At 39.4% G+C, this 25749-nt stretch overlaps 1 protein-coding gene across 17 annotated transcripts in view; it reads right to left on the bottom strand.

The window, feature by feature from the left end:
- LOC108427443 (adhesion G protein-coupled receptor L3-like) overlaps positions 1 to 25749 on the bottom strand; it is a 444945-nt gene that overhangs the window by 4513 nt on the left and 414683 nt on the right. For 5 of the 17 annotated variants that reach the window (XM_017697573.2, XM_017697569.2, XM_037533073.1 and 2 more), the window contains 6 exons: positions 18973 to 19141; positions 18612 to 18737; positions 18340 to 18390; positions 12631 to 12727; positions 4392 to 4520; positions 362 to 379 (listed from right to left, as the gene is read on the bottom strand). In XM_017697573.2, coding sequence (XP_017553062.1) covers positions 362 to 379; positions 4392 to 4520; positions 12631 to 12727; positions 18340 to 18390; positions 18612 to 18737; positions 18973 to 19141 — 590 coding nt within the window. Of the gene's footprint in view, positions 1 to 327; positions 380 to 4391; positions 4521 to 12630; positions 12728 to 18339; positions 18391 to 18611; positions 18738 to 18972; positions 19142 to 25749 lie in introns of all 17 variants that reach the window. The other 12 variants (XM_017697580.2, XM_017697579.2, XM_017697581.2 and 9 more) reach the window with 11 other exon arrangements.

The following is a 25749-nucleotide window of genomic DNA, read 5'->3' as shown; positions in this document are numbered from 1 at the left end:
AGAAGTGCTGTGTTTTATTTTTATTTTTTTTACTGCTCATTTAATCGAATTCAGCCTCCTTACACCACAATAAAAAAAAACTTTAGCAATAAACAAATTTGCCTGTAAACCTTTTGTTTTCTCCTTGATTCTAAAAAATTGATTGCTGTTTTACCAGGTAGCACTTAAATTAATGAAAAGGAAAAAGGGTTTTATTTCTTTTTCTTCTAAATGGCGCCTGTTTTTTTATGGAGGATGAAGTAGTCTACATTTCCCAATGAGTACACCTTCAGAAACAAACAGAAAGAAAGAATATAGCGTGGAAGAAGGAAATACGAGGGCAATTACATTTGGTAAGCAATATTTAGCTTGACTCCCATACTTGTCTCTCTGTAGGGCTCTTAACGGACAGCATGGAGAAAGAAAGAAAGAAAGAAAGAAAGGAAAGAAGAAAGACAGACAGAAAGAAAGACAGAGAGAAAGAAAGGAAGAAAGCACAAGTAAGCATCCAGTGACAAGTCGAAGAGAACATGCACACAGATTGATGAACTGTCGGAGAACAATGACCCGCAATTGACCGATCCCTGCTCCAAGCAGATTCTTTCATAGCTCTTGTTGTGGGTTGGACAAGGTTTACAAATTGTTGGCAAAACCCCAAAATAATCAGCCATCATAGCATATACGTTTGGTAAAATACTTCAGTTATTCATATTGGACGGCTACAGTGCTGCACTGTTGTACTTGAGTGAAACTAGGCTGTACAGGACGTTCTCAACAATGTCAATATACAGAAAAATGGACTGCGTTACTAAGTTAAGGGGTTTTTATTTAGTCTCCATGTGAACGGTCACTCTGGCTACATAAACAATTCAGTCTGATTATAGATTAAGACTAATGTGTTTATATGCTCAGAGTGAGACAAGCAGCAATATATTACCTGAGTTTTCAGTTGTCTCCCTTGTGTTTTTAACCCTCTCAGGTTGAAGACGTCAAATGTGGCATCAAAGGACGTTGCGCATAATAGAATAAACATCTTGGGAACACTGTGCGCTACAGATTTACTTTCATTTTTCCCTGGAAGACTTGAATTTTGCAGTTTCAATGAGGGCTCTGCTGCGATCATATCCCTTTCAGAAGCTTTGTAACCCAGCCTTGAACTGTACTGTCTTTTTAGAGACTGTAAAATAAATCCGTAATGACAAATCTGACACTGAAAGATGTGAGATGACATTTTGATAAGAGTAATTATTGTTAGCAGGGCTGTTCACTTTAGAGCGGAGGGGCTTAAGTGTCCTGCAACATTCTGAGACCATCCATCAATCCTGCCAACTATTTTTAAGTCTTTTGAAGTTTGAAGCATAAACTGCGTCGTCTCTGCAGACCAGTTTCCGGCTTCCGCCATGTGAAAGGCTACAAGCTTCCGTTTTGATGCAAATTAAACTTTCTGATTGGGAACATAATCCGATCCAGCTTCTTAGCTACACAGCTATTATTATTCTATTGAACAGTTAACTTACAGGATTACCACCTCGCTCAATTGGACAGAAATTCAGAATGGACTCAGCTTGACTAGTCTATTCTGACTTTGCATGGATGCATTCAATTCCGATTGAACAATTAGTTCGGATTGTTAATGGATTATCAGGCGAGCTACTGTTAGGACTGATCAGCTAATCAACCGTTGCATGGTGGCAAATTTGTTGATATTTCCAACCTGCCCAGTTTCAATTAACTTTAACAACGAAGTCCAGCTTGATAGCGTTTTAAAGCTTAATTTAATGTAGTGAAACCCCAACCTAAATAGCAATTTTGACCAACGATCTGCAAGGCATATCCAACCCTGCTACAGTTTACTATGAAAGAGCCCATTAGTGGGTGGAGCATGGATAGATCAATTCATTCTCTTACCCAACTTGCAACACACTACTTACACAGACACGAACACAGAGCAAGAAACAAACAAATAAATAAATAAATATCTCAAAGAAATAAAACCATCCCAATCAGCCAGGCATGGACAGAAGGTGCCTTTAACAGAGGAACCTTGTCGAACGAGGCACGAGGGGGGATATGTCTCTGCTAGAGTTTCAGGAAGAGCTTCACAATAAAAAATACTGTATAAGAGAATTATTGATTGGGCTAAAGAGGCACATTAGGAGTATCTTGGGCTCCACACATAATTTCAGAGCTTTTATTGATATTAGATTTCAAGGTCGCTGCAATGTTTGGAGCACGGACAAAGGCAGGTTTTATATCCTCAATGGTTTGGACCTGGAAACACAAGGCCTTTCCTTGTGGCAAAGCTGTTCACCACAGCTGTAGTTAGAATGTAACTGGTACCCAGTGTGAGGATCGCTAATTGTAAAAAATGATGAATAATAATACCTGAAACAGGAAGGAGCAAATAAAACACAGACGGGTGGAGAGAAAGAGTGAGTCAGAGAAGGGGAAAACTGATTGGAAGAAATGAAGAGAGAGAGAGAGAGAGAGAGAGAGAGAGAGAGAGAGAGAGAGAGACAAACGTAGCCAAAGAGGAGAAACTGGCGCGACAGCATCATGCAGCGCTGCAGCAGCCGCCGAGAAAAGCGCCGGGCCCCCCGCCGTGATCTCCGCAGGAACACACACACACTCACACACATGCACACCGCAGAAGCTTTGCGAGCGCCACTCTGAACATACATCTCCCTGTTAAGCTCTGGGAGTAATACGGCAGACGGCTGTGGAGAAGCACAGGTGCTTTAGGTGGAAATCGAAGCCAATCTGTGTCAGTTAAAGTTTTGCCTTTGAAGGTTTTATATTTGAGACTTTAGCTCTAATGCGGATAATGAAAGGAGCCGAGATGTTGCCGTAGTTGACCTATCTGTGCTCGGCCCACAGAACACTTTATTCACAGCAAGTGTTGATAGGATGGACAAGCTTTACGAAAGGTTGGCAAAAAAAATCCTTTCACCTTACTGAGAGATTGTAGTGCCCAACTTCACACTGGGCCGCTACAACGCTGTACTATGTTGTGCTCTATTGTACACCACTGTGAGATGCGATGCTACTATACTGCTGTGACATCTATACACAATGTTGTCCAGAATCCCATTCAAGTTAATGAGTAACTATGATGAACATCTCATTTTTACCAAAATACATACATTTAACATGCGGTAATAATTTGAAACTGTGTTTGTTTTGTATAAGTCAAAGGCCACCTTCTTGTGACACTATATAAAACTCCTTAAATTAGTAGAAATTGTCTGCCTCACCCTGCCTTAAAACAACAGCAAGCATCTATGATTGCATCACCTTCTAACGTTATGGAGAACAATGAGGCTCACAATGTGCAGGTGCATTTTTTGTTTATCAAGGTACAAACGATGTAAATGTTCCCTGAAAGGTACAGCAGTGGTTTTAAGGTCTAACTGCGCACCTTCAATAAGTTTGTCCCAGGTGAAAAGCACATATTTGTACCTTTTCATAACATAATGATTTAAAACAGAACAATAAAATAAAAAGCCTGAAGACGAGGCAGGGCGTGTGGAGTCAATACAACTTAGAAAATAATCATTTCAATGGATTACGGTGCAGTTATGTTCTCTGACTACATGTGCTGAGATGTATCTTTAAAGGTACAACCCCAGTCACAAGAAGCAGTGTGTACCTTTTTTCTGAGAGTGTACAATCAATAACACAAGCAGAACAAGCTAGCAGGTGAAATGCTATTGTTAGCTAGTGGAAATGTTCTTCTCTTAAAAGAGGTAACGTTTATTTTTATGTAATGTGTTGTCAACACATGCAAAACACATCTTCTTAATTAGGGTTTGTCTAGGAACTTTTCAGCCATGCTAACTTGCTTCCAAGGCCTAATGACAGGCCTGTGGTCTGTTGATGAGCACACCATTGCCCCCTGCTCTGAACTCCATCTTCACATGGTGCTGGATTGGAAATTTCCCACTCAGCTTGTCCCCACCCTAATGACACATTCACATTCAGCCAAATATTACCTCACGTCCCCATGACGTTCTCATTATGGGATCACGTCTGGCCCTATGCTACAGTGGCTAGCCTAAACCTTACATATATGACCTAAAACATATCCAGTCTATCCTCAGTGTAACCTTTCATATTCGTATTTTTAAAAAGGTTTATCATTAGACTGAATCAGGCTGTTGTTGTCTAAAGCTTGTCCATTCTAACAACAGGAGCACGTGTAGGTCAGCTGCTACAGCACAGCTCTTTTCATTAGTTTGGTGTGGTGTGATGTTCAAGAAGGAAGACCATGGAGGGAGGCCATGAGGCAGCAAGTCGAGGAATGCACAGAAACCCAGGAGGAACCAAACACGCGCATTCACTCATCAAAATGCCCAAACACACACCCACACCCATGCAGACTGTTAGTTGAAGTGAGTAGAGGCCCAGCACACCTTGCGTGTTGTACATGCTGAGTGGTGGGTTGTTATACACGGCCGAATCCCCTACTAAAGTGTTATAGGGGTTGTTTGAGCCGTGCGGTCGCAGGAGAGCGTTTGAGATGAGATGGTTGGCCATAGCACCTGATTCAGCCACACGCACGCACGCACACACACGCACGCACAAACATACACACACGGAGAGAAATAACACAGAGAACGTTAGACAAACGCAGCAGCGATGTCCACGCAACGTTAACGTGGTTCCCTTTACAGTTGCGAGGAGGAACAAGGCAAGGACATTCGAAACATTAGCATTAGCATTCGTCTCTCATAGACAGTCGAGCAGGGGAAGCACAGAGAAAACACTGAGACGATGTTAGATGCTACAATCCCATCATTTCAGCTTGTGAACATGGCAGGAGTTTGTGTGTGTGTTTGTTTTTGTACGTTTTCAGGACAAAATGTCTTTGTGGGAAAATGGGCAAAAGCGGGAGTTACTTACCTGACCGGCAAACAAAATAAAACAGCTTTTTTATTTCATTTTCTTAAACTAAAAAGGGCAAAACCACTTCTTATTTTGGTTCCAGAGGTAAACACTATGGTTATGTTTAGGATTAAGCCATATCTAATTTTAACACCATGTTTTCAGTTTTTATTCAAATTTACATCATTTGAAAATGCCAGATCCCCTTTATACTGTGAACACTTCATGATGAATGGACCAATGGAAATTGTCTAAAATTGTTTGGAGTAAAATATATTAAATCACTTTCCTTGTCCTATACAGATAATGAGATTTTTATGACATCAACTGTGTATCTTGGTTTGAATTTATTATTCTAAACACTCTGTTGCATAAACATAGGAAGGTGTTTAATAGAACTTACCTCAGCGCTTCCCAACCATGGTGGACCAGTAATAGGCCTTAGTTCGTTTGATCTAACAACAGGGGGGATCAGGAGCATGGTAGCTGTAATAAGCTATTTTGAGAGTCTTATTATTATTTGGGAACTGAAATTATTCTTTTTTTAAATCAAAGGCCTAATTTTTTACACATTGACATGTTCATAAACTAAATGCATTAATTGTAAAAATGGGTCTATAATACATAGGTACAGTCTTATGCATGCATGCAAGTTACTACTGCCTAATTTCAGTTGAGAGCTACTGTAGGTGAAGAAACTAATAACATTAGGAAACGTTTTGGTGCTGCAAACCCAAAAAACCCAGAAGACAAAAACAAAATGATACCAAGAACACAAGGTCAATCTAGAGTAAGATGCCAGCTACATAAAATGCAGATGTGTTACACTGGGGATACCAATGTGCCAAAACAATTGTGCGTTTTGCAGAGAGAATCTAGCAAATGAAGCTAAGAAGCTGTCCATTTACTTCACCATTTGGAGACAAAATGTTCCTCAACAATAATAAAACATGCCAATGATGCATGCTGGGGCAGTCTCCAAGCATCAATCTGGTGCAATGACCCCACTGAATTGCCAGAGGTGTCTATATTTATCTTATTGAGTCTTCAGGTCAGCAGGGTACCAGTGAAATATTATACTTTTGAAAGTGAAAAGTATGATATATTTTACTTTTTTAACCCTGCTCTACCAACAATATGCTAGCCCAGCATTAACACTCAGGTTGTTGTTAGTACACGCAACCACACAGCAACAGGAACAGCACCTCGGACTATGGTTATTGACTACCATCAACAGACGATCAAATATATGCTCCTCAGTCTACGTTTGTTGTTTCTTCATCATGTTTTGGCCCAATGTTATTCCAAAGTCAGTTCCATTCCCTGGAGGTTCCTCCCTTACGCTCCTTAAAGAGCTACACCTGTTAGCACTCAAACCTGCACCGCATCAGCTAGCAGGTGGCTAGTTAACTCTGCTTTAGCCGTTAGGCTTAGAAAACCTGCTTTTATTAAACAGCATTGGCAAACTAGATTTTGCAGCTTGTGGGCGATTAGGAGAGAAATTAAAGGAGTACCAAATGTCCTGAACGTTGAGGCACATGGCTGACTGCTGTTTTTAAGTCATGAATGTGGGAGTGCATGCTGTGATGCTTCTGAGTAAGCATGTACGTGAGTGTGTGAACTGGAACCAAATCCCTGATTCACCTAGTCATTCCCTCTTAAAGCCACAGGCTGAGAGGCTGTTTTTTGATTGCATCAAATTCATGCGATATTCACTTTGATTTTGGAAGATTATGCTGTTTAGACGCCTCATTTAAAAAATGCATCTATTCTGCCCCACTGTGAACTGACATATGGAAAGAATACAAACATAAACAAACCATGCAGAGTTTTGAATTGTGGCTCGTTATGTGTGGACGAAGATGGAAATTTGCATTTACACTTTCCTTTGTGACTGTCAAAAAAACGTATAGACAAACTACCTTCACTGACTGATTATGTTGGCAAGTCCAAGGCTGTTGAAGGAACTGTTGATATGCACTGTCTACGGACTGTCACATGCAAAAAAATACAAACGTAAACAAGACAGAGTTTTCAACTGTGGCTCGACGACGATGTATACATGATAATGTATGTATACTCTGCATTTACCCTTTCCTTCATGTCTGTCAAATAAAGAATTAAATAAAATGTATTGGCTTCATATTCCTAAAGTAGCATTCTGGCCTACAATTAGCTTTTGATGTTATATTCATCATGTTATATAATTATATACAGTGAAGTACTGCATTCTTCAGCCTCATTGGTTTGAAAAATGATAATTTACAGTTTTTGTCTATAAATGTTCTCACTACAATACCCAGCATGCATTACGCAGTCCCCCACCCCAATAACGATAAAGAAATCCACTGATTTAGATCAACGCAGGTTTCAGCTGCATGTGGCTCTTTTAGTGATCTGTTGTAGCTCCACAGCAGAATTAGATACATAACAGTAACATAAAGCTCTGCCGATCATTCAAACACAGTTTTAACAATAAATGGTCATAAACATTAATGGAGTTAATGCATAACTGCTAATTCACCCCTTAATCATGAGGATTGGTGCGCAGACTGCTGGTCACCATAGCAATGTGAACAACAATCTCTAGCTATCTGTAGCTATCTGTAGCTAGTAGCTAGCAAAAAGGCAAAGAGAAAGATTTAAGACGAACACATCATTTAGCGACGATCAGAATCATTCAGGTACCTCAGGCACCATTTAAGGTGGTCGTTTTACACAAAACCTTTCTACTTTTATGTAAAAGTTTTGTGCAGGAGATGTGAGAAAAGTGGCTACAGCTGAGCTCAAACTTAAAGCAGAGCAAAGTAATCTTTTAGCCTTTAGCCACTAGAACATCAGCACATACTGAGACATATTTACAGCCAAGCTGGTGAAACATTACTTCACTAAAATGGACATAAAATGTGGCTCCCAAGGAGGTTTGATTTTGTTAAAAGGACAAAATGATGAGTTGCTGATCCCTAGCCTAATGTATACAGATGTGATATTTAGCCTCCTAGCAGGAAAAAAAACAGCCTGTGCTTGAGCTTCCACCCCCACATGCTTGTAATTTTCTGAATGTTTCTCCCACCTTCAAGACACATCATCAGAAGTTTTATAGTTTTTTTTATGGTTTTATAGTCTTTAAACTAAAAAAGCTCTGCCTCGACACTGTGGCACCGCTGTATGTGAGCAAGTATGCATGTTTACAACAGATTTAGCAATTACTACATTTTGGCCCGAGTGGCAATAGTACATGCTGTGTATTATGTGTAGATATTATGTACTTGAATGGACCTGTTATAACCCTTAAAAGGCTGGATAACATTATATAGTTATAGATCTAACTCACTACTGTAATTCATTACATAGAAATTTACTGTAACCACATGAACTACAGCATAAATTACACTTGAATGAATATTTGATTTACATTCAGCATCAAAAGGTTTGGATCAGCACTGCCAACTTTTATATTAAATGTTATATTAAATACAAATATGTTCAGAAGTAACAGAAACGTGGCAAATGTGCAGGATTAGTTCTCTTTTCACAAAATAAGACAAAATTCAACTTCACTTCAGAATAAAATAGTCCTGCCTCGACTTACAAACACAAACATGGTACTGAAAGTTTACAACCCACACTTTTCACAGAGTTTCACTGCATGTTTCAATAATGTATTCATATTGATTGGCTGTGACGACTGTAGGATCTAGGATTTAATCTCAGTGACTGGGAAAGGAATTGACTCAGCTTGTGGGACTAAACTCCTCACCTTTCTGCTTAAACTGATCAACCTCTCCACATCTAGAATCCTACATCACTGATAAACTCCACAGCTTGGCCAGTTGACCCCTCCTACCTTGAGCACTCCGCTTGCTTGTACGTATTCAATACAGCGTTTTTTATCCCGCAATCAGGATGTTTATTTGCGCATTGCTGATTTTAGTTGACTAATTATACACCTCAAAGAAGGCGCTTTTGAAACGCCGAGTGGCGAGGGAGACGCTACTGCAGCATCTGGATGCTTTCCATCAGCGCCGATCGCAGAGAAATAATCGCGCGGCGAGAAATGAATTAAACATGCAAACACTGTCTGAAACTGAAATGAGTGCTCAGTCTCTATGGAGAGAGAGAGAGGGAGAGACATACAGAATGAATACAGATCATTGCAAAAACAGTCAAAGGACTGGTGAACTTTCAACTGGCATTGTGAAAAAGTTTGTGCGCTCCAACGATTTTGTTTGAACAAGAAGAACAGCTATGAATTTCATCAGTTAGTCAAAAACAAGCGTTGGGCAGGTGCTGCTAAGCAAATTTGTCTCTAAACAGCACGGCCTGAGGGACACTAAATAAGTCAAGCAGCCCACGTAAACCCAGCCCACAGCCAATCTGCATCATATTCTCATGAATCATCTGTTAAACTGTATTTCTGGCGTTTTGCATGAGTGTTTATATGTGTGTATTTTTATTTAACTCTTTGAAGTCATGGTTCATCACAGTGTGAACAAGGCTTTTCTTTTCATATTCATTTCATGTTATTTATTCCCAGTATTCTACATTTTCAACCCATTCCACATGTGTTTGTAGGCAGGAGAAGATGGATTTTATTATGATCTGAAGGTAATGAAGAGAGTATAGTTGTTTATACAGTCTTGTTTTGCACAAAGAAAAACATCCCTTATATTTTTCCACATTTCTTTCCACATTGACTCTTTATTTAACAGAAAAACGTCAGAAATGCAGACTCAAGGTCCTTTATAGGGTTGATTACTGCAAAAAGAAACTGGCAAAAACTCAGTGTGGGACAGATGAGCTATGTGATTGCTTTCATTCAGCTAAAGCTGATGTTTTGGACTTGTTTTGTCTTTTTTTGTCTGTGTACCAGAAGTATTTGATCTAGAGATTGTACCAAGTTTTGAATTATGTTTTCTTGGGTTGATTAACACAGACTCATTTGCTTCCCTTCTGGCAAGGAGGAAGATATTGATTAATTGGAAATCACTGTTTCCGCCGAAGACCTCACAGTGGCTCTGCGATCTCATGCTTTTCCTTAAATTAGAAAAGATGGATGTTTTCATCTGGAAAGGCTTCTGTAAAATCTTATAGAACCTGGGATTCCAAGAATTGCACATTTCGAGAAGCTGAAATGTCTTACCACTAACTAGCATCCCCTCTTCCGCTCCTCTTACTCTTTAGCTTAATAGCTACAATCCCAATACCTGTATGTACAGTGATATGACCCTGTTTGTATTCTGTACTTGTTTGTTTTCTTCATAACTAATAGTCAAATAATAATGCACAAGGTATGAATGCTTTCTGACCTATTTATAATTAAGTGAAAATATTTTTATGTAAGTAAAAAAATAAATGTGTCTATTTTTGTCTGTTTGTGTTTACATTATGATGTAAAATGTGGAACATATGACCCACAAATAATAATGTTAAAAAAATACAACCTCAAACCTGTCAATACAGAATGTAATTTGAATGTAAGTGGAAGTGTATTTTACTGCTTAAGTAATCATATAAATCTGTAATACTGAGTTATTGCTTTTCACTTCATTATCACTACGTTATCCAACAGCTTTACTGAACATTGTATCTCACGTCCATACTGTGCAGCCCTGATGCCCCATCAGTAAACCTGCATCTCACCAAAAGGAGGAACAGCGGGGAGGATTTGGTTTTGGTCTGAAGGCAGTGACAGAAGTGACAGCAGGAAGACGGTTTGGGAGAAAGTGTGATGTTTTAGCTCTATGGCAGCTCATGAAGATTTTTCTGGGATAAAACTTTCCTGACCCAGATTCCAGATCTGAGTGCTGAGGGGGATTCGCACTGTTTCATCTTCATCACGTTACACAGAGTAACAAGTGACGACGCGCGCCACCATTCTGCTCTGTGCGCGCATGTACCTGTGTGTGTGTGTGTGGGCAGCAGTGAATGTTAATGTGTGCGATTATGTCACTAATCTATCTCACACACTTCTGTTTCTGACTGCAACATACTTTCACTTAGCTTTAAAACATCTGCTCTCTCCACTCGCCGTGAACGAGGAGCACTATTAGCGTGAGTGTGTGTGTGTGTGTGTGAGTGTGTGAGTGTGTGTGTATGTGTGGATGGCTTTGTTGAGTGCCTAATTATTGCCGTCTTGACACTTCCTCCCTCTCTGCAGCGTCAATCCGTCATCACAGCAGCGCATTAGTGTCGTAGTGAGCTCAGAACAGCTCTGATTTAAAGAGAGAGAGAGGGGCAGAGAGAGAGAAACCAACAACCAAAAGAAAGAAAAAGAAGAAAGAAAGGAGTCTAGTAGAAAGAAATGGGGAAAAAGGGTAAAGAAAAGCAAAGTAAAAGAGAAGAATTAAAGAAAAGCACAGGTGTGCAGGTGTAGCAGGTTTAATCTGTCTATACAACACAGCGGCTCTCTGTCTCCAAACGTGTCCTCTCTGCAGAGGCCAGTTTCATGTTGTTCTAAACACGGCTGATCTAATTTAATTAGTCACAGTAAATCATATTAATTATTCACTCAGAAGTTCATTTGTTGTTTACTTCATCTTCATCAGCTCTTAATTCTGAAGGCTGCTCTTTATCACCACTTCTGTTCCATTGTTTTCCTCCACAGGTAAAAATAGATGACCAGAGCTGTAAGACTGAATTTTATTTAGTGCTGCTGTACATGAGTGAGTGACACATAACACATTAGAGCAGAGTGAGGATGGAGGCTCCTCGTTAGCATACACCACCTCACATCGACCAGCCCCTTACGTAACCGAGCACCCAGATCATGCTGCTGTGCTGTGCACAGTTAATTAGCATAGTTACTGAGCGCTGTACTCAAATACTTTGTGTTTGTTCTAATTTTGTATTGTTGGGCCAAGTTTTGGAACGATAATATGCTCTTCTTGATCTTGAACTTTCTTCAACAAACTCCATTATTCTCCAACAACTATTAACATTTCAATACTGGCAACTTTACAACAAGCCAAACGAACCACTCTGAACAAGGGAGAACATTCTAGAACAACTTGAGGGGGAGAACACTGGAGAACAGCATGAATGGGGAGAACACTGTGGAAGAGTGTAAACGGGAGAATCCTGCATCTCTTGGTGTTTGTTGGAGGCTCTGGATCGTCATTGTTAGGCAATGTGGAGGTTGTTGAGGAATGTTGAAATTGTTTTTTGCTGGAGACTAGGTTTAGTGTTTTTTGCTAAATTTAGTGGAAGTTTGGTGTTTGCAAATAAATGTTGACACTGTTGGAGAATACTGAGGCTTTTGGGGTTTGTTAGAAAACACTGGGTTTTTTGGTGTTTGTTGGTAAATGGTGGACTTGGAGTGGTTTTCTTGGGAGAATGTTGGGGTTGTTGGTATTTGAGAATGCTGGGCCTTCTGGTGTTTTTTTTTTTTCAGAACTCTGGGCCTTTGTTTGTTGGAGAACACTGGGGTTTTTGGTGTTTGCTGAGAAATGGTGGGGTTTTGGTGTTTTTCTTTGGAGATTGTTGGTGTTGGAGAATACTGTGGCTTTTGATGTTGAAAAGCATTGAGGCTTTGGTGTTTGTTGATGGGTTTTAGGGTTTTTCTTTGGGGAATTTTGGAGGTTTCTTGGACAATGCTGAGGTTGTTGGTCTTCTCTGTAAGAGAACAGTGGGGCTTTTGGAGTTCGCTGGATACCTTTTATTGTTTTTGGTCTTGGAGAATGCTGGGGCTTTTAATGTTTTCTGGAAATATCTGTAGCAACCACCTTTAATAAAACCATATGGACGTGTGCTGTTTTATATGTGTACCTCTGTTGATGGTGGCTGAGCTGTTGATGTCTCCAGTGATGAAGGACGATTCCGACTGTTTCCTCACTGTGTCGTTCCACATTCGACGGATACGACTCTGAGAAGAACACACACATCACAATGTCACACGCACACACTTAAATAAGTCAAATAAAGCCTGGTAGAGGAGCATCAGGCCAGCAGCATCATCCGTCTCCAACCAGCATGACGCTAACAACTGTCACTATGCACAATAACCCATTTAAACTGTTCTACTGCAGTAAACTGGACTGTTTAAACTCTGACAATAAATACAAAAGCAACTCACAAATAAATCAGCAGCTGCTGCCGAAATAGCTTTCTCAACGTTCCTTTTTTTTCCTTTTGTGCTCCCAGCACAAAAAATCATTTATCTACAGCAGTATTTCTCCGATATACTCCAGAACAGCTATTCAGCCATAGGTAGGCAGCAATGACTAGATGCTTTTACTGAATGCAAGTATACACTTTTGAATAATTACAGTCACAGCCATCGTGCACGGTGGAGACAGTTTCAGGAGCTAACACAGCGCTTATAGAGGGAACTGGTATGCAATAATAAAAATGTCATTTATATTATATAATGTTTTTCATGCGGCTGAAGTACTAACAGAGTGATGTATGAACACAGATGGAAAAACTGTATACAACTCCAAGCCATCAATACAAACTGCCAATATTCACACTATCTGCACAATGAATTAAAAATGACAACATAACAAAAGCACTGAATGCGGCCTTTTATGTTTCACTTATGGTGACCACTGGATGACACAGTGCACCAAAATGATCCAGAATGTTGAATATGCAAGTTTATTAACATAAAAATAAATCGTAGTACTTCATTTTTGTCAAAATTGAGTGTTTTTTGCCTTGCATGCACTTTTGGACTCTTTAACTAAAAATAAAAAGGTTCCACCTCCAAAGTCAAACTTCAACTTAGTTCTACAAGGTTCTATCTGTGAGCCAATCAGCACTTGGAATACACACAAGAGGACCAATCAGGTTCTGCTTCTTTGTCGCGTTATCGCACTGCTCAGTGACTGGGGGAAAAGTTAATAAAACTTTATGGAACATGAAAACTCTTGTCTTGTCTGTCTTATATCTTAAAGTTCTTTAGAAGTTCTTATTATTTCAAACATAAAACATTAAGCCTTAAAGGCAATAAAATAATGAAAATGTGAATGAATGGGGTCTTCATTTCAACACAAACATTAAATTCATTCATTAATCCATCTTCTCTTTTTCTTCTTTCTCTCAGTTTAAGACATTAGAGTCACAATTCTGATACAAAACAAAACCTCATGCTGCCTTTAGACTGATTGGCTACACTTACTACTTACTTGCTGGGACAGTTTATTACAGAAGCTGGTTTCTGTCTAATCTAAAAAGAAAAATTCAACTAAAACTGACCTTTGCACTGGACAAAATATTTAGCTCTGACCTTTACGATTAATCTGCAATGCTTTTTTGAACGAGAAAAACATGATTATGTCCTAAAGCAAGAAATAAAAGTGAGAATAAATAAATAAATAAATAAATAAATAAATAATAAAAAGCAGCGTCATGAAACCGTCATAGACGGTGTTAAATGTAACTTTCTGATAATTGGTTAGAACTAATTTTAAGTTTTAAAACAAATTACGACTAAACAGTTGCATACACCTAAAATGAATGCTTCTTTTGATGTTTTGCCAGATAAAACCTTATAATTCTGAGCAGAAAGTGAGTTCTTAGGATTAGAAGGCTCTGTCTGCATTTGACACTTACAAATCTGATAGGATTTCGATGTTGTGCATTTAGAATAGATTTAGGGTATGGGTGACTTGTATGTATGACACAGACCTGCTCCATATATCAGCTTTGCTATATGGAATCCAAAATCTTTGAAGCTCATTATCTCAAAAACGCAGACAGAACCTTATCATGCAAAGGGGACGATTTATTGTAAGTATACGAGTCAAAATATTAAATATGGATGTGTGTTTTTCTATAATATTAAATACACTTTGAATTGATATCTATGTATCAACGTCTTTTTCTCAAAATCAAATATTTGTTTCGTTATATTCCTCTGAACAAAACAAATTCATAGGAACTTCAGAGTTTTGTAGATGACTGATCTAAACCTACTGCTCACTGTATTTAAAGATCAACGTTAGCACTGTTTAAGTCTGACTCTGACGGCTCTGTGAATGGAAGTATATTTTACTTTATTATAGGCATGTTAAAAGTTTAATACTGCTGAAGAACCAAACAGCCTGACATCCTGCTGGAATTTAGGAGAAGGAAATCGCTTAGGAAGCATTGCCCATCCTGGAGACGTTTAAAGGTGCACGCACACACACACACACACACACACACACACGGTCATCAGAGTGCGTGTGTCAGATGTGTCTGCAGAACATGTAAGCAGATGACCCCTAGAAGGCTAAAGGTCAAACAAAAAACTTGTTTCCATGGATATCCCCTCCCCTGACCAGACATGTCATTGCCATAGTGATACAATAATAAAGCTCCGTATGTAAAGCTGAGGATTTGCAATGACAAAAGAATGCAAAGCTCTCTCTCTCTCTCTCTCTCTCTCTCTCTCTCTCACTCTCTCTCTCTCACTCTCTCTCACTCTCTCTCTCTCTCTCTCTCTCTCTCTTATATACAGTTGTATGCAAAAGTTTGATCATTTTGTAGATTTTCCTCATGAAATAAGGTAACGTCCTCTACAGAGAACACACTTAAATTTTCTGCAATTGTACATTAAAATGTGCAGAGAAGTGTTCTCTGATGATGATTCTTGAAAATCAATAAAACATGGAATATGACCATGGGTGCACAGATTTTTGCATACTTCTCTGTCTCTCCAGCACTAAATGTACATGCTTTTTCAAATCCTGACAATGCAATAGATTTAGCCAGGCTGTTTTGAAGAGCATCGCTGTGCTTTTTCAGCAAAAAAACATTTTTTCTGCTTATGCCTTTATAGTGCCATCCACGTCGTACAATACAAATGAAAAAAGCACTCTGCATACTGCGGTCCATTTTTATCCATCCTGTTTTGTGCCAGGTCAGACCTATAAACCACTCTGGTTGTCATACTTTACATATATTGTGTCAGGAACCCCAGCAAGGAAATCAATTCTCAAGTTCTTTCCATCAGGAAGCAAAACAAAGCACTGCTTAAGTTTAACAACTCAGCAATACAACTTTTTTTTCTGTCTCTCTTTTTTTCTCTTCAGGCTAACAGCTGCACCTTGTTCAAACCTCAATGCAGGAGCATTTCATTTTTAATCATGCCCAGAAAACCCTTTCTGAATACCGATCACACTCAGGAAGTGCTGATTACTAACAAGCAAAATTGCTGCATCAACAGCATAACTACAACAGTGATTCAGTCACACTCGTTGGCCACTTGAAACATTTACCTTGTACTTCAACTCATTGGCCAATTTACTGGACACATCCATCATGTACTTTCACTCACTGGCCACTCTATTGGAAATACACAACTTGTTCTTCCACTCACTGACCACTTAATTGGAAACATTTATTTTTAATTCCACTTTCAGGCCACTTTATTGTACTTCCACTTACTAGTCAATTTATTAGAAACACCTGCCTTATACTTCCTCTCACTGACCACTATATTGGAAACATCTACCTTGCACTTCCACATACTGGCCACTTTGCACTTTATTGGAAGCACCTTCCATGTATTTTGACTCATTAGCCACTTTATTGGAAGTACCTTGTACATCTACTCACTGGAACTTTATTAGAAACACCTGCCATGTACGACTATTCACTGGTCACTTTATTGTAAACACCTACCTTATGCTTCCTTTCACTGGCTGACCTGATGACTTGATCAGTTTCTGAACACAAAACTGCTGTTGTCCAGATATTATCTAAGTAGTGACTTATTCTTAGCACAGCAGTGACACTGACACATTTGTCACCCAAAATCCAGCCAAGAGAGTTTCTGTAGTAAGAAACTGGCCATTGATAAAGGAAGAAAGGGAGTCTTTTGCAAACCATGTGTCAACATTCTCTAACTGTATACCAGCAAAGAGGATCTACAGGGTGTTTCCATTAAAGTGGCCAAGAAGCTCATTGGTGGATAATAGGAGGACTATGTTATTATTCTTATTAAAAGACTATAATGTTTTACAAATCCTATAATTAACAGTGAAAATAAATTATGAGAATCCAACCAAAGGGCGCTTCAGGCAGCTATGCTCTTCAAAACTGTTTGGTTGTGATTTACTGCACTGCTACTATCAGCCACACTACGGACTAAAATGTTGAACACCCAGCAACAGTGTTTTTCAACCTAATCTCTATCTGCTGCATCTGTAGCTTATGGTCAATTGGCTTGAAACACAGAAGTAATAGGACAGTTACATCCATTGACTTCTATTAAACGTAAAGGTCAAGCCAAAATGATTTTCCATGCACTACAGATACAGATCATATTGAATAAGCTTTAATGAACAACACAGTCTCATCAACCAATTCCCATTGCATGCAAGGGAGGTGGCAAGCACCTCAGCACTGTATTGGAGCATTAGCAGCACGCTAAATGCTAAACATGCAAATGCTTGGGCCACGAGGCCACACACTGTATGAAAGCGGGGAAAGTAGCAAACACGCAAGATTCAAGTTATTTATGCTTGCCTTAAGCATGTAATACAGTCTGATACAGAACAGTAAGTCAGAGATCACTCAGTTTATTTGATTTCCAATCAAAAAGGCCATTGAGTACAAGTTGTTCATATTTCAACATCAGGAAAAAAAACAACACACTTAATAAATTTGTTTCACAACTCCAATGTTCAATCTTAGAAGTTGCATTTTCTGCTTCTCACATTCCCAGTTTGTGAGTTCAGACCATGCCTTCAACATGGTGGTGGTAGTATGAGGGAAGACTAAGTGAGGGAGAGGGAGAACTCTGAGAAGTTCAGGGTAGATTCGGCCTGTAACTAGTAAGCCAGACATTTTATCATAGTAGGTGTGTGTAGTAGAACTGACAAATAGAAATGTAAAAGAAATGTAAGATTTAGGAACACAGAGGATATGGCGTGGTGGTGGGGACTGCGAGCCCTTCGTCACAGGAACGACAGGTGAGGACTTGAATTAATAGGGCATTAGATTGAAAGACGGAGGGGTTTCAGCAATGCCATGTCCCTCCCCCAATCTTCAGTTTGAACATACCTACCTTACAAATTTAGACTTATTAGTCTATAAAACGTCAATTAAAATGACTACAATTTACTCTAATTTACTCCACTCAGACATCCAGTTTCGATTTTCTCTTCTCTCTCCAAGATCAAAGCTTTAAGTGCTGTTAATTTGATGGGGATTTTGGGGTCTACCAAATTTTGCAGTGGGTTGCTAGGAATCTCACCTTTTCTGTGTCAATAATTTTTATACACTTTCGGAAACTATACACTTATTTTCCTTTGACCTACTCCTTCCTTATGCAAGTGAAGTTATAACTAATCCCTGCAGAAATATATACTTTAAAAAACAAATGTGTATGCAATGGCTGTTTTGACTGGAACTTTAATAAATGAGAGGTGGTCTTTGACTTCTGGACAGTACTGAACATACAGTATTACATTACTATTGCACTACTGCAGGAGAAAAGTGCTGGTGATGAATTGCATGTAGAAAGATCATAGAGTGGATAATTACTTGTTCATACTGTAACTGTGAGCAGTTTGTCATACAAGGCTGGTGGTGGACCTTGTGATGAAAGAGAGAGAGAGAGAGAGAGAGAGAGAGAGAGGGAAAGAAGAGATAGAAAAAGTGTAAGAGAAAACACAGATAACGTCTCAGTAACTGATGGTCATGCTTGTGAGGAACAGTTAAAGATGTGTGGTTTTTAGGGTTGGACAGAACTTTCTATACAACGTATATATGTCATGTTTATGTGTGCATAAGGGTGTAAGGAAGGCCCCCTCTACCTGGGAGCTGCTGGAGTAGCGTCCAGGTGCGCGGGAGGCGGAACTTTTGCTGGAGCCCACAGACGAGTCCACACTCTTTCCACTGTAGCAATGAGTCCGCAAACACTTTCCATACTCTTTACGCACCTACACATAAACATACATTCACGCAACAACAACAGTGAAATAGAGAGGTGACAGTTTAAGACTTATAGCGATAGTGTTAATTCCTATGAAAGTTGCTTCTACAGTTCTTAGGGGCAGAAAACAACCAGCAACAGACCTATAGTAAGCCTGTGTGTGTATGTATATAACAAACACTGTACAAAAAGACATGTATGTGTGTGTGTGTGTATGTATAGTATGCTTGTATGTATGTTACCTTCTTCTGCAGAACACAGTGGAAGATGAAGATGAACATGCCCTGTAGAGAGTTGAAGATGGTGAAGAGATAGGCCATGATCACTGTGCTCTCGTTCACGTACATCAGACCAAACGCCCAGGTCAGACCCAGCAAACACAGCAGTGCTATAGCACCGATCACCCACGATCTGGAAAGAAGACACGCACACACACACACACACACACACACACACACACACACACACACACACACACACACACACATACATACATACGTTAGAGCCAAGTCCTGGAAAACAAAAATGTTACTATGGGGAAGGGGGTTTGAGTCACATCATGGCTGAAAAACACAAGGTGCACTGCACTGCCCTTTTTTCTGCCAGGGTTACACAGTGCAATTTGTTAGAGACTGCACTTTTCCCTGTTGCCAAGCAACAACATCCTGACAATCAGCAGTGTTTATATCTAGGAACTTTAATTTTTTTATATCAAAATTGCTGTTTTAAAGAACGTCATTTTCAAATCTCAAGAGCTACAATTCCGATCATGTCTTACAACTGTTACAGGTGTCTTCATTTGTTTTAAGTGGGGAAATTTAGCTTAATAACACAAGAGTTTGTGAACCGGCGATCTTGCATACTACATTCATCACTCCTCTGAGAAAGAGTTCTTCTGTTGATTTGAAGTCCTCTCCATCAGGGTTATTCTTTTTTTTACTATTGTGTAGTCTTCCATTTTGATTTTCCAATTTCAGATTAGTTTCAGTTTTGTCTATTAAAACCAAGAACTCAATTGACTTTTCAAAATTTCTGCATATTTAAATAGTTAAGATGCAAACAAAGTCATCCAGAGTAGTTTGGTGTGAAATGCTCTGTTCTAGAGAAACTTACAGAGTCAAGTTTCAAAGTGGTAGTGATGGGAACCAGACGTCTGAGGAGTTTACTGCCTCTAAAAGCTCCCTCACATGATTTATTTTACAAGAAATGGTTATGACTATGTCTGCAAGTTTCTCTACAATCAATAATTTATATCAAACCATTTTAATGAGTTTGTTTATGGTTTAATGATTAGGCAGAAATGTTGAAAACCAGGTGGAATTCTCCTTTAATAGTTTTTTTTTCTTAGTTTTATTTAATGTTTTTTCCACCCGATGACCGCTGGGATAGGCTCCAGCATCACCCCCCACGACCCTGACGGAGAAGCGGCTTAGAAAATGGATGGATGGATAGTTTGTTGTTTAGTTTGATACTGAGATTTGGTTTCTGGTAATATATTTGGTAAAATATTTTGTGAATATTTTATCAGAAACCAGTTAAGGAGTACATTGTTTTGCTGCTATTTTCGCTTCAGTAATAGTTTCATTAACAATAATCCTGCTCGGTACAAAAAAACAGATGGAAAAATAAAAAATAAGCAAGTCAATAAATAAGAGGTACCTTTTTTCCTTCTTCTGAAGAGCAAAACACATCTCAATGAAATTAATTAGACAAAAGTGCCTTAGTCCAAAAAAAGTGAACATAATTCACGTTATTCGATGTTTCAGCCTGTGGTACATTTTGAATGAGGTACAGTACTGTGCAGCCAATCAGAACACAGCTCATTTACATACATCAGTCTTAAAGGAACAGTCTGTTTAATTAAAGGACAAGTTGAAAAATGATCATGTGCAAATTGATTCTGAACATTAGAACAGAAACACAGGTTCTAAGCAGACGTCACATGAAAAAAAGGTTCTAAGCAGACGTCACATGAAATATAAGGAATCCGTAGAATATGAGCCGTTTATTTCTCTGCTGTTGCACCATCTGCATTTGGATTCTTCATAAACATGTGACAACAGGTAAAAATGCTCGAACGTACAGAAGGACAGACGGCAACAAATGAAAGCGAGCAAGAAAAAAAGAAAATTAAAGCAAGAGACAGAAAGAGAGAGAGAGAGAGAGACAGGCAGAGAGAAAACGAGGTGAAGATATCAAAGTGATGCAGTGGTGCAGGGTGGCTGTGACAGAGCGGCTGTAATCAGTGGGAAAATGCTTCAGCAGAGAGTTGTAGAGCCACAGGGCCTCCGGTTTTACTGCCCTGATTACAAACCTGCACTAATTTAAAACTCCTGCATTACCTACTCACTAATGATTCACTCTGGGTTTAGAAGAACTAGCATGCTAGCGCACACTTTCTGTCAGAAGCATGCACATTAAAGCCCTTAATCTCTAAGGGTCTGTAGATGTGGGACCACACTCCAGTTCCTCACTCTCATAACTACAGAACACGTTCATTTCATAGTAGTTACTGAGTATGCAAAGGTTTGAACACCACTTTTGTATCAAATAACTTACGTAACAGACTTAAACATTAGTGCACAATTTCAAAGTATTTGATGATCTTTAACATAGAATATAAAATATTAAATGAGCCATTACTTTTGCACAGGCTACGTGTTTCATTTTTTCCCTAATATATTAAATTTGACAAATAAAGTATTTGTACATCAATGTGCTGAAGTGTGTTCACATATTCAAAACATCATTTGATATGTTAAAATAACAATCGACTGCACGACTGCAAATGAGATCTGATTGGTTGAGCCGTGTTCTAAGCCATTGTTATATACCAGATATGCACATATGTGACTATGTATTAATGAAGTTATTAAAGCATCTTTGATTGTCATGTTGCTTAGCAACCATAGACTACTGCTACTGAACTACATAACTTGTGGCAGAATTGTTTTGTGTCATTATAAATGATAATAAATTTGATGACCAAAAATGGATATTTCTGGTACTAAAATCTGATTGGCTGAGCTGTGCTCTAAGTTGCTGTAAAATAATAAGACGGACACCTTTGACCACCTCACAACAACTGACCTCTGTGTTAACACGTAACTGAAAGTAACTAAAAATTAAACAAAAACAAGGCAGATGACTTTCTTAACAATTAAGCCAGTGGACCCCCACCCTGGTTCTGAAGAGTGACTTTCCTGCAGAGTTTAGTTCCAACATGTATCCTATAAACTGCCCCACCCCTTACTTAACTGTAATACATCTGATTCAGCCAATCAGGGACTTGGGAAGATGTTGATTGGCTGTAGCAGGTGTGGCGCATTGTGGTGGGAACTTGGCTCTGTAAGAAGGTAGCTCTCTACGGTTGGAGACAGCAGGCTAAACAGGCTAAAACATAGCTAACATGCTAAACTGCTTCTCCAATAATATTCAATGTTAGGCTTTGACGGAATACTTATCCCTTTAAATCACTTCAAATGTTCATGCTTGTGGCAGGCTTGTGGGACTTTTAAACCCAGGGTGGAAAAACAAATGATGTAAACAGCTTACATGCTAACACAACACAGGAAATCCCATGTAGGTGCTAGTGGAAATTAGCATTATCACTGCAGGGCAATTTGGTGAGTAAAAACTACAATGCAATACTATGTTCATGAATATGTGCCACTGAAATGACTGCAATATACAAATAACGAGTTACTGAATGCGACTGTCCTATGTGAGTGGTCCATACTTGCTTTGTAACAACAGCACATTCTAAATGAACAATATTTCTTGATAGAAGAAATGCTCCTGCTTATTATTATTTATGATTCATTATTATATTGTATCACGATTTGCTGCTGTGTTATAAAAGCCACCGGACGACATGAACAGAGCTCTTAGGCACATCTAAAAAATTGAGTAAAACTTGAACATTGGCTCTTCACTCATAAAGCAGTGATACTGGCAGCATAGTGTGCAGGATGTTTGTGTTGGGGGGTGATATGGAGTGGGACATTTCTTTATCAGTTGTGTTTCATACTGAGGCAGCTGGGGGGGGGGGGGGGATGGGGGGGGGGGTGATGGCAGGAGTGGAACACTCCTAGGCAAGTTACAGAACATATGAATGAGAGGAGAGAGTGGAAACAGTAGCTGAGCTTCAGATTTCTATAAAAGGGTTTACATAGATTATACAGATGAAGACAGATTTCAGCCGTTAATAATGATTACGCAGATTTATACAGATTATACAGTTTAATATAGATTACACTGATTTATGCAGCTTACTCAGATTTATACTGATTATACAGACTTATATAGATTTGTACAGCTGACGCATACAGTTGTGCTTACTTTATCTCTGGCTCATAGTCCTCATGACTGAAAAACATGGAAGAAAGAAAGAAAGAAGGAAAGAAAGAAAGAAAGAAAGAAAGAAAGAAAGAAAGAAAGAAAGAAAGAAAGAAATGATGAGAAAAGAAAACGGTAAAGACAAAGAAACAATGAAAGAAAACCCCCCCAAAGAAAAACATAAGTTGAGGTCATTAACCTAGCCATGCCCTGACCACAAATACATTCTTCCATAGCTACTGTTGCTAGATTGGACAACTTTTGAAGAACGTTGGCAAAAGTCTCATTCAAAAGATATGGATCTATTACGCTTTTCAGGTTTTTATAGAATTTTGTACGTGTAAACTGGCTGCAAAGTTACAGGGCTCAAAGTATGTCCCAGAATAAGTAACTCTCTCCCATATAAGCTACTTTTCTCAACTGTCTGAAAAGCCTTTCTGGAATTCCAGCCCGTTGTTAGATGATGTGGCCTCATAACACAATCCTAGTTGACAAGAATAGTTTTGTAGTCATGTCGAAAAGACATTGACCTGACTGCATTGTAGTTCAAACTGATTCGGCAGAACCGACGCCTTTGTGTAAACTGCCACAGTGGTGTTTACAGCTGGTTGGAGACTGCAAGACAGGGGCGGAACCTGTAGGTGTGGAACCAATCTGGCGGTTCACCAATCAGGACAGACTGGGTGAGCTGACCAATTTGATTATGCTGACATTGAAAATAGCGCAAAACAACAACAACAACAAACAAAATGCAGTCTCTCATTATTTTGAATGGGATTGTTGCTAACGTTCAGTAAAGCTTGTCCAACTTGGCAACAAGCAGCCTTGAAAGAACATGTTTGTGGGTGATAGGTCAATTGATTGCTGCATCACAGCTTGAGGAGCGGCCAGTACAGCAGAGGGAAAGAAAGGGGGAGGGGGTAAACTGGGGTCAGTAGGACAGAAAAGAGGGATCAGAACAAAGGGGCACACTACAACAAAAGACACACTACACACATCACACACGACCACAAACAACTCCAAATCTGTAGTGTGTGAAGGTCAGGATCACTGAATAGTGTCTGCAGCAAACACCACATACCACCTGTTTTGTTTACTTGTTCAAGTATTCGCCTTTTACTTCATGTGTTGATACTTTTTGGCTCCCCAGTTTCACTTTAACTGAATGGGAGTTTGACTCCGTATCCACACTTTCACTAAAGTACACTCTCTCTGTACTTTTACACCCCTGATCACTACAGGATCCACTGATGATTCTCAGAACCACTGTAGACTGACTTTACTGTACCTACTACAGTCAGAGAGAGAGAGACGCATCGGCTCAAGATGAGCAACATACACACACACACACACACACACACACACACACACACACACACACGCACACACACACACAGAGGCACAGAGGATGCAGCAGTGTTAGTGTTTAATAGCCAGAGCAGGTACTGAGCCAAATAAATGATTTATCGATTAGTGAGGCAGCCATTAAACATCATTTTACCAGCACTGTCTTAATGACCTGCAAGACAGAAAGAGAGAGAGAAAGAGAGAGAGAGAGAGAGAGAGAGAGAGAGATAGAGAGAAAGAGAGAGAGAGAGAGAGGGAGAGAGAAAGAGAGAGAGAGAGAGAGAGAGAGAGAGAGGGGAAGGAAAGAAAACAGAGGTAAAGAGAGCAAGCGAAGGAGAGAGAGAGAGAAAGGGGAAGACAGGGAATTACAAAAAGAAAGACAGTAAGAAAGAGAGCAAAAGAGATAGGAAGAATAAGAGAAAGAAAGACAGGAAAACGAGTGGGAGAGGGGCAAAAGAGAAAGAGAGGAAGAAAGAGAAAAAAAAAGATGGAAGAAAAACAGTGTGAGAGGAAGGGAGAAGGAAAGGAGAAAGGGATGAAGCAGGAGAGAAAGAAAGATAGAGGAAAACAAAAGTAAAAGAGAGGAAAAGGAGAAAGAGAGGAAGAAGAAGAAAAAACGATAGAAGAGAGAGAGAGAGAGAGAGAGAGAGAGAGGGGGGGAAAGGAGAAGGAGAAAAATGTTAGAAGAAAAAGAAAGTAAAAGAGAGAGGGAAAGGAGGCAGAGAGTAAGAAGGAGAGAAAGAACAATATACGAAAAAGAGAGTGAGAGAGGGAAAGGACACAGAGAGAAAGAAGAAGAGAGATGGACAGACAGAATCAAAAAGAGGCAGAGAGACAGAGAGAGAGGGAAAGGAGATCATGAGAAAGAAAGACAAGGAGAGGTAGACAGAAGAGATTAAAATGAAGAGAGAAGAATAAAATGAGCAATAGAGAGCGAGAGAGAGAGAGAGAGAGAGAGAGAGAGCGCTGACCCCTAGCCAGCAGGGAAAGAGAGATGGAATGTGGGATGAAGTGATAAAAGTATTTAAAGTGTTGTCGCCTCCCTCAGTGAACAGAGCTGTTACTCGGAGCTCAGCGGGTGTTTATGAGGCCTGAAAAACAACGCTATTCAGAAATGTCAAGGTAATATTCCTCATTATCAGCACTCACAGACTGTCTGAGTTCCACACAGCACTATCAGCTCAGTTTAAGCAGGACTTGGAGAAACAGCCTCACAGGAGTGAATAAACACTCACACTGCAGCGTTGATATGGACTCGAACAGAGTGTGGATACAGTAAAAAAGACATTAACTTCAGCAGACAAAATCATTCTAATAAACACAAAAGTCATCAG

This window comes from Pygocentrus nattereri, chromosome 22 (assembly GCF_015220715.1).
Source record: "Pygocentrus nattereri isolate fPygNat1 chromosome 22, fPygNat1.pri, whole genome shotgun sequence".
Lineage (NCBI taxonomy): Eukaryota > Metazoa > Chordata > Actinopteri > Characiformes > Serrasalmidae > Pygocentrus > Pygocentrus nattereri.
The sequence above is the reverse complement of the archived record's forward strand: the minus strand, read 5'-3'. Positions and strand labels throughout refer to the sequence as shown.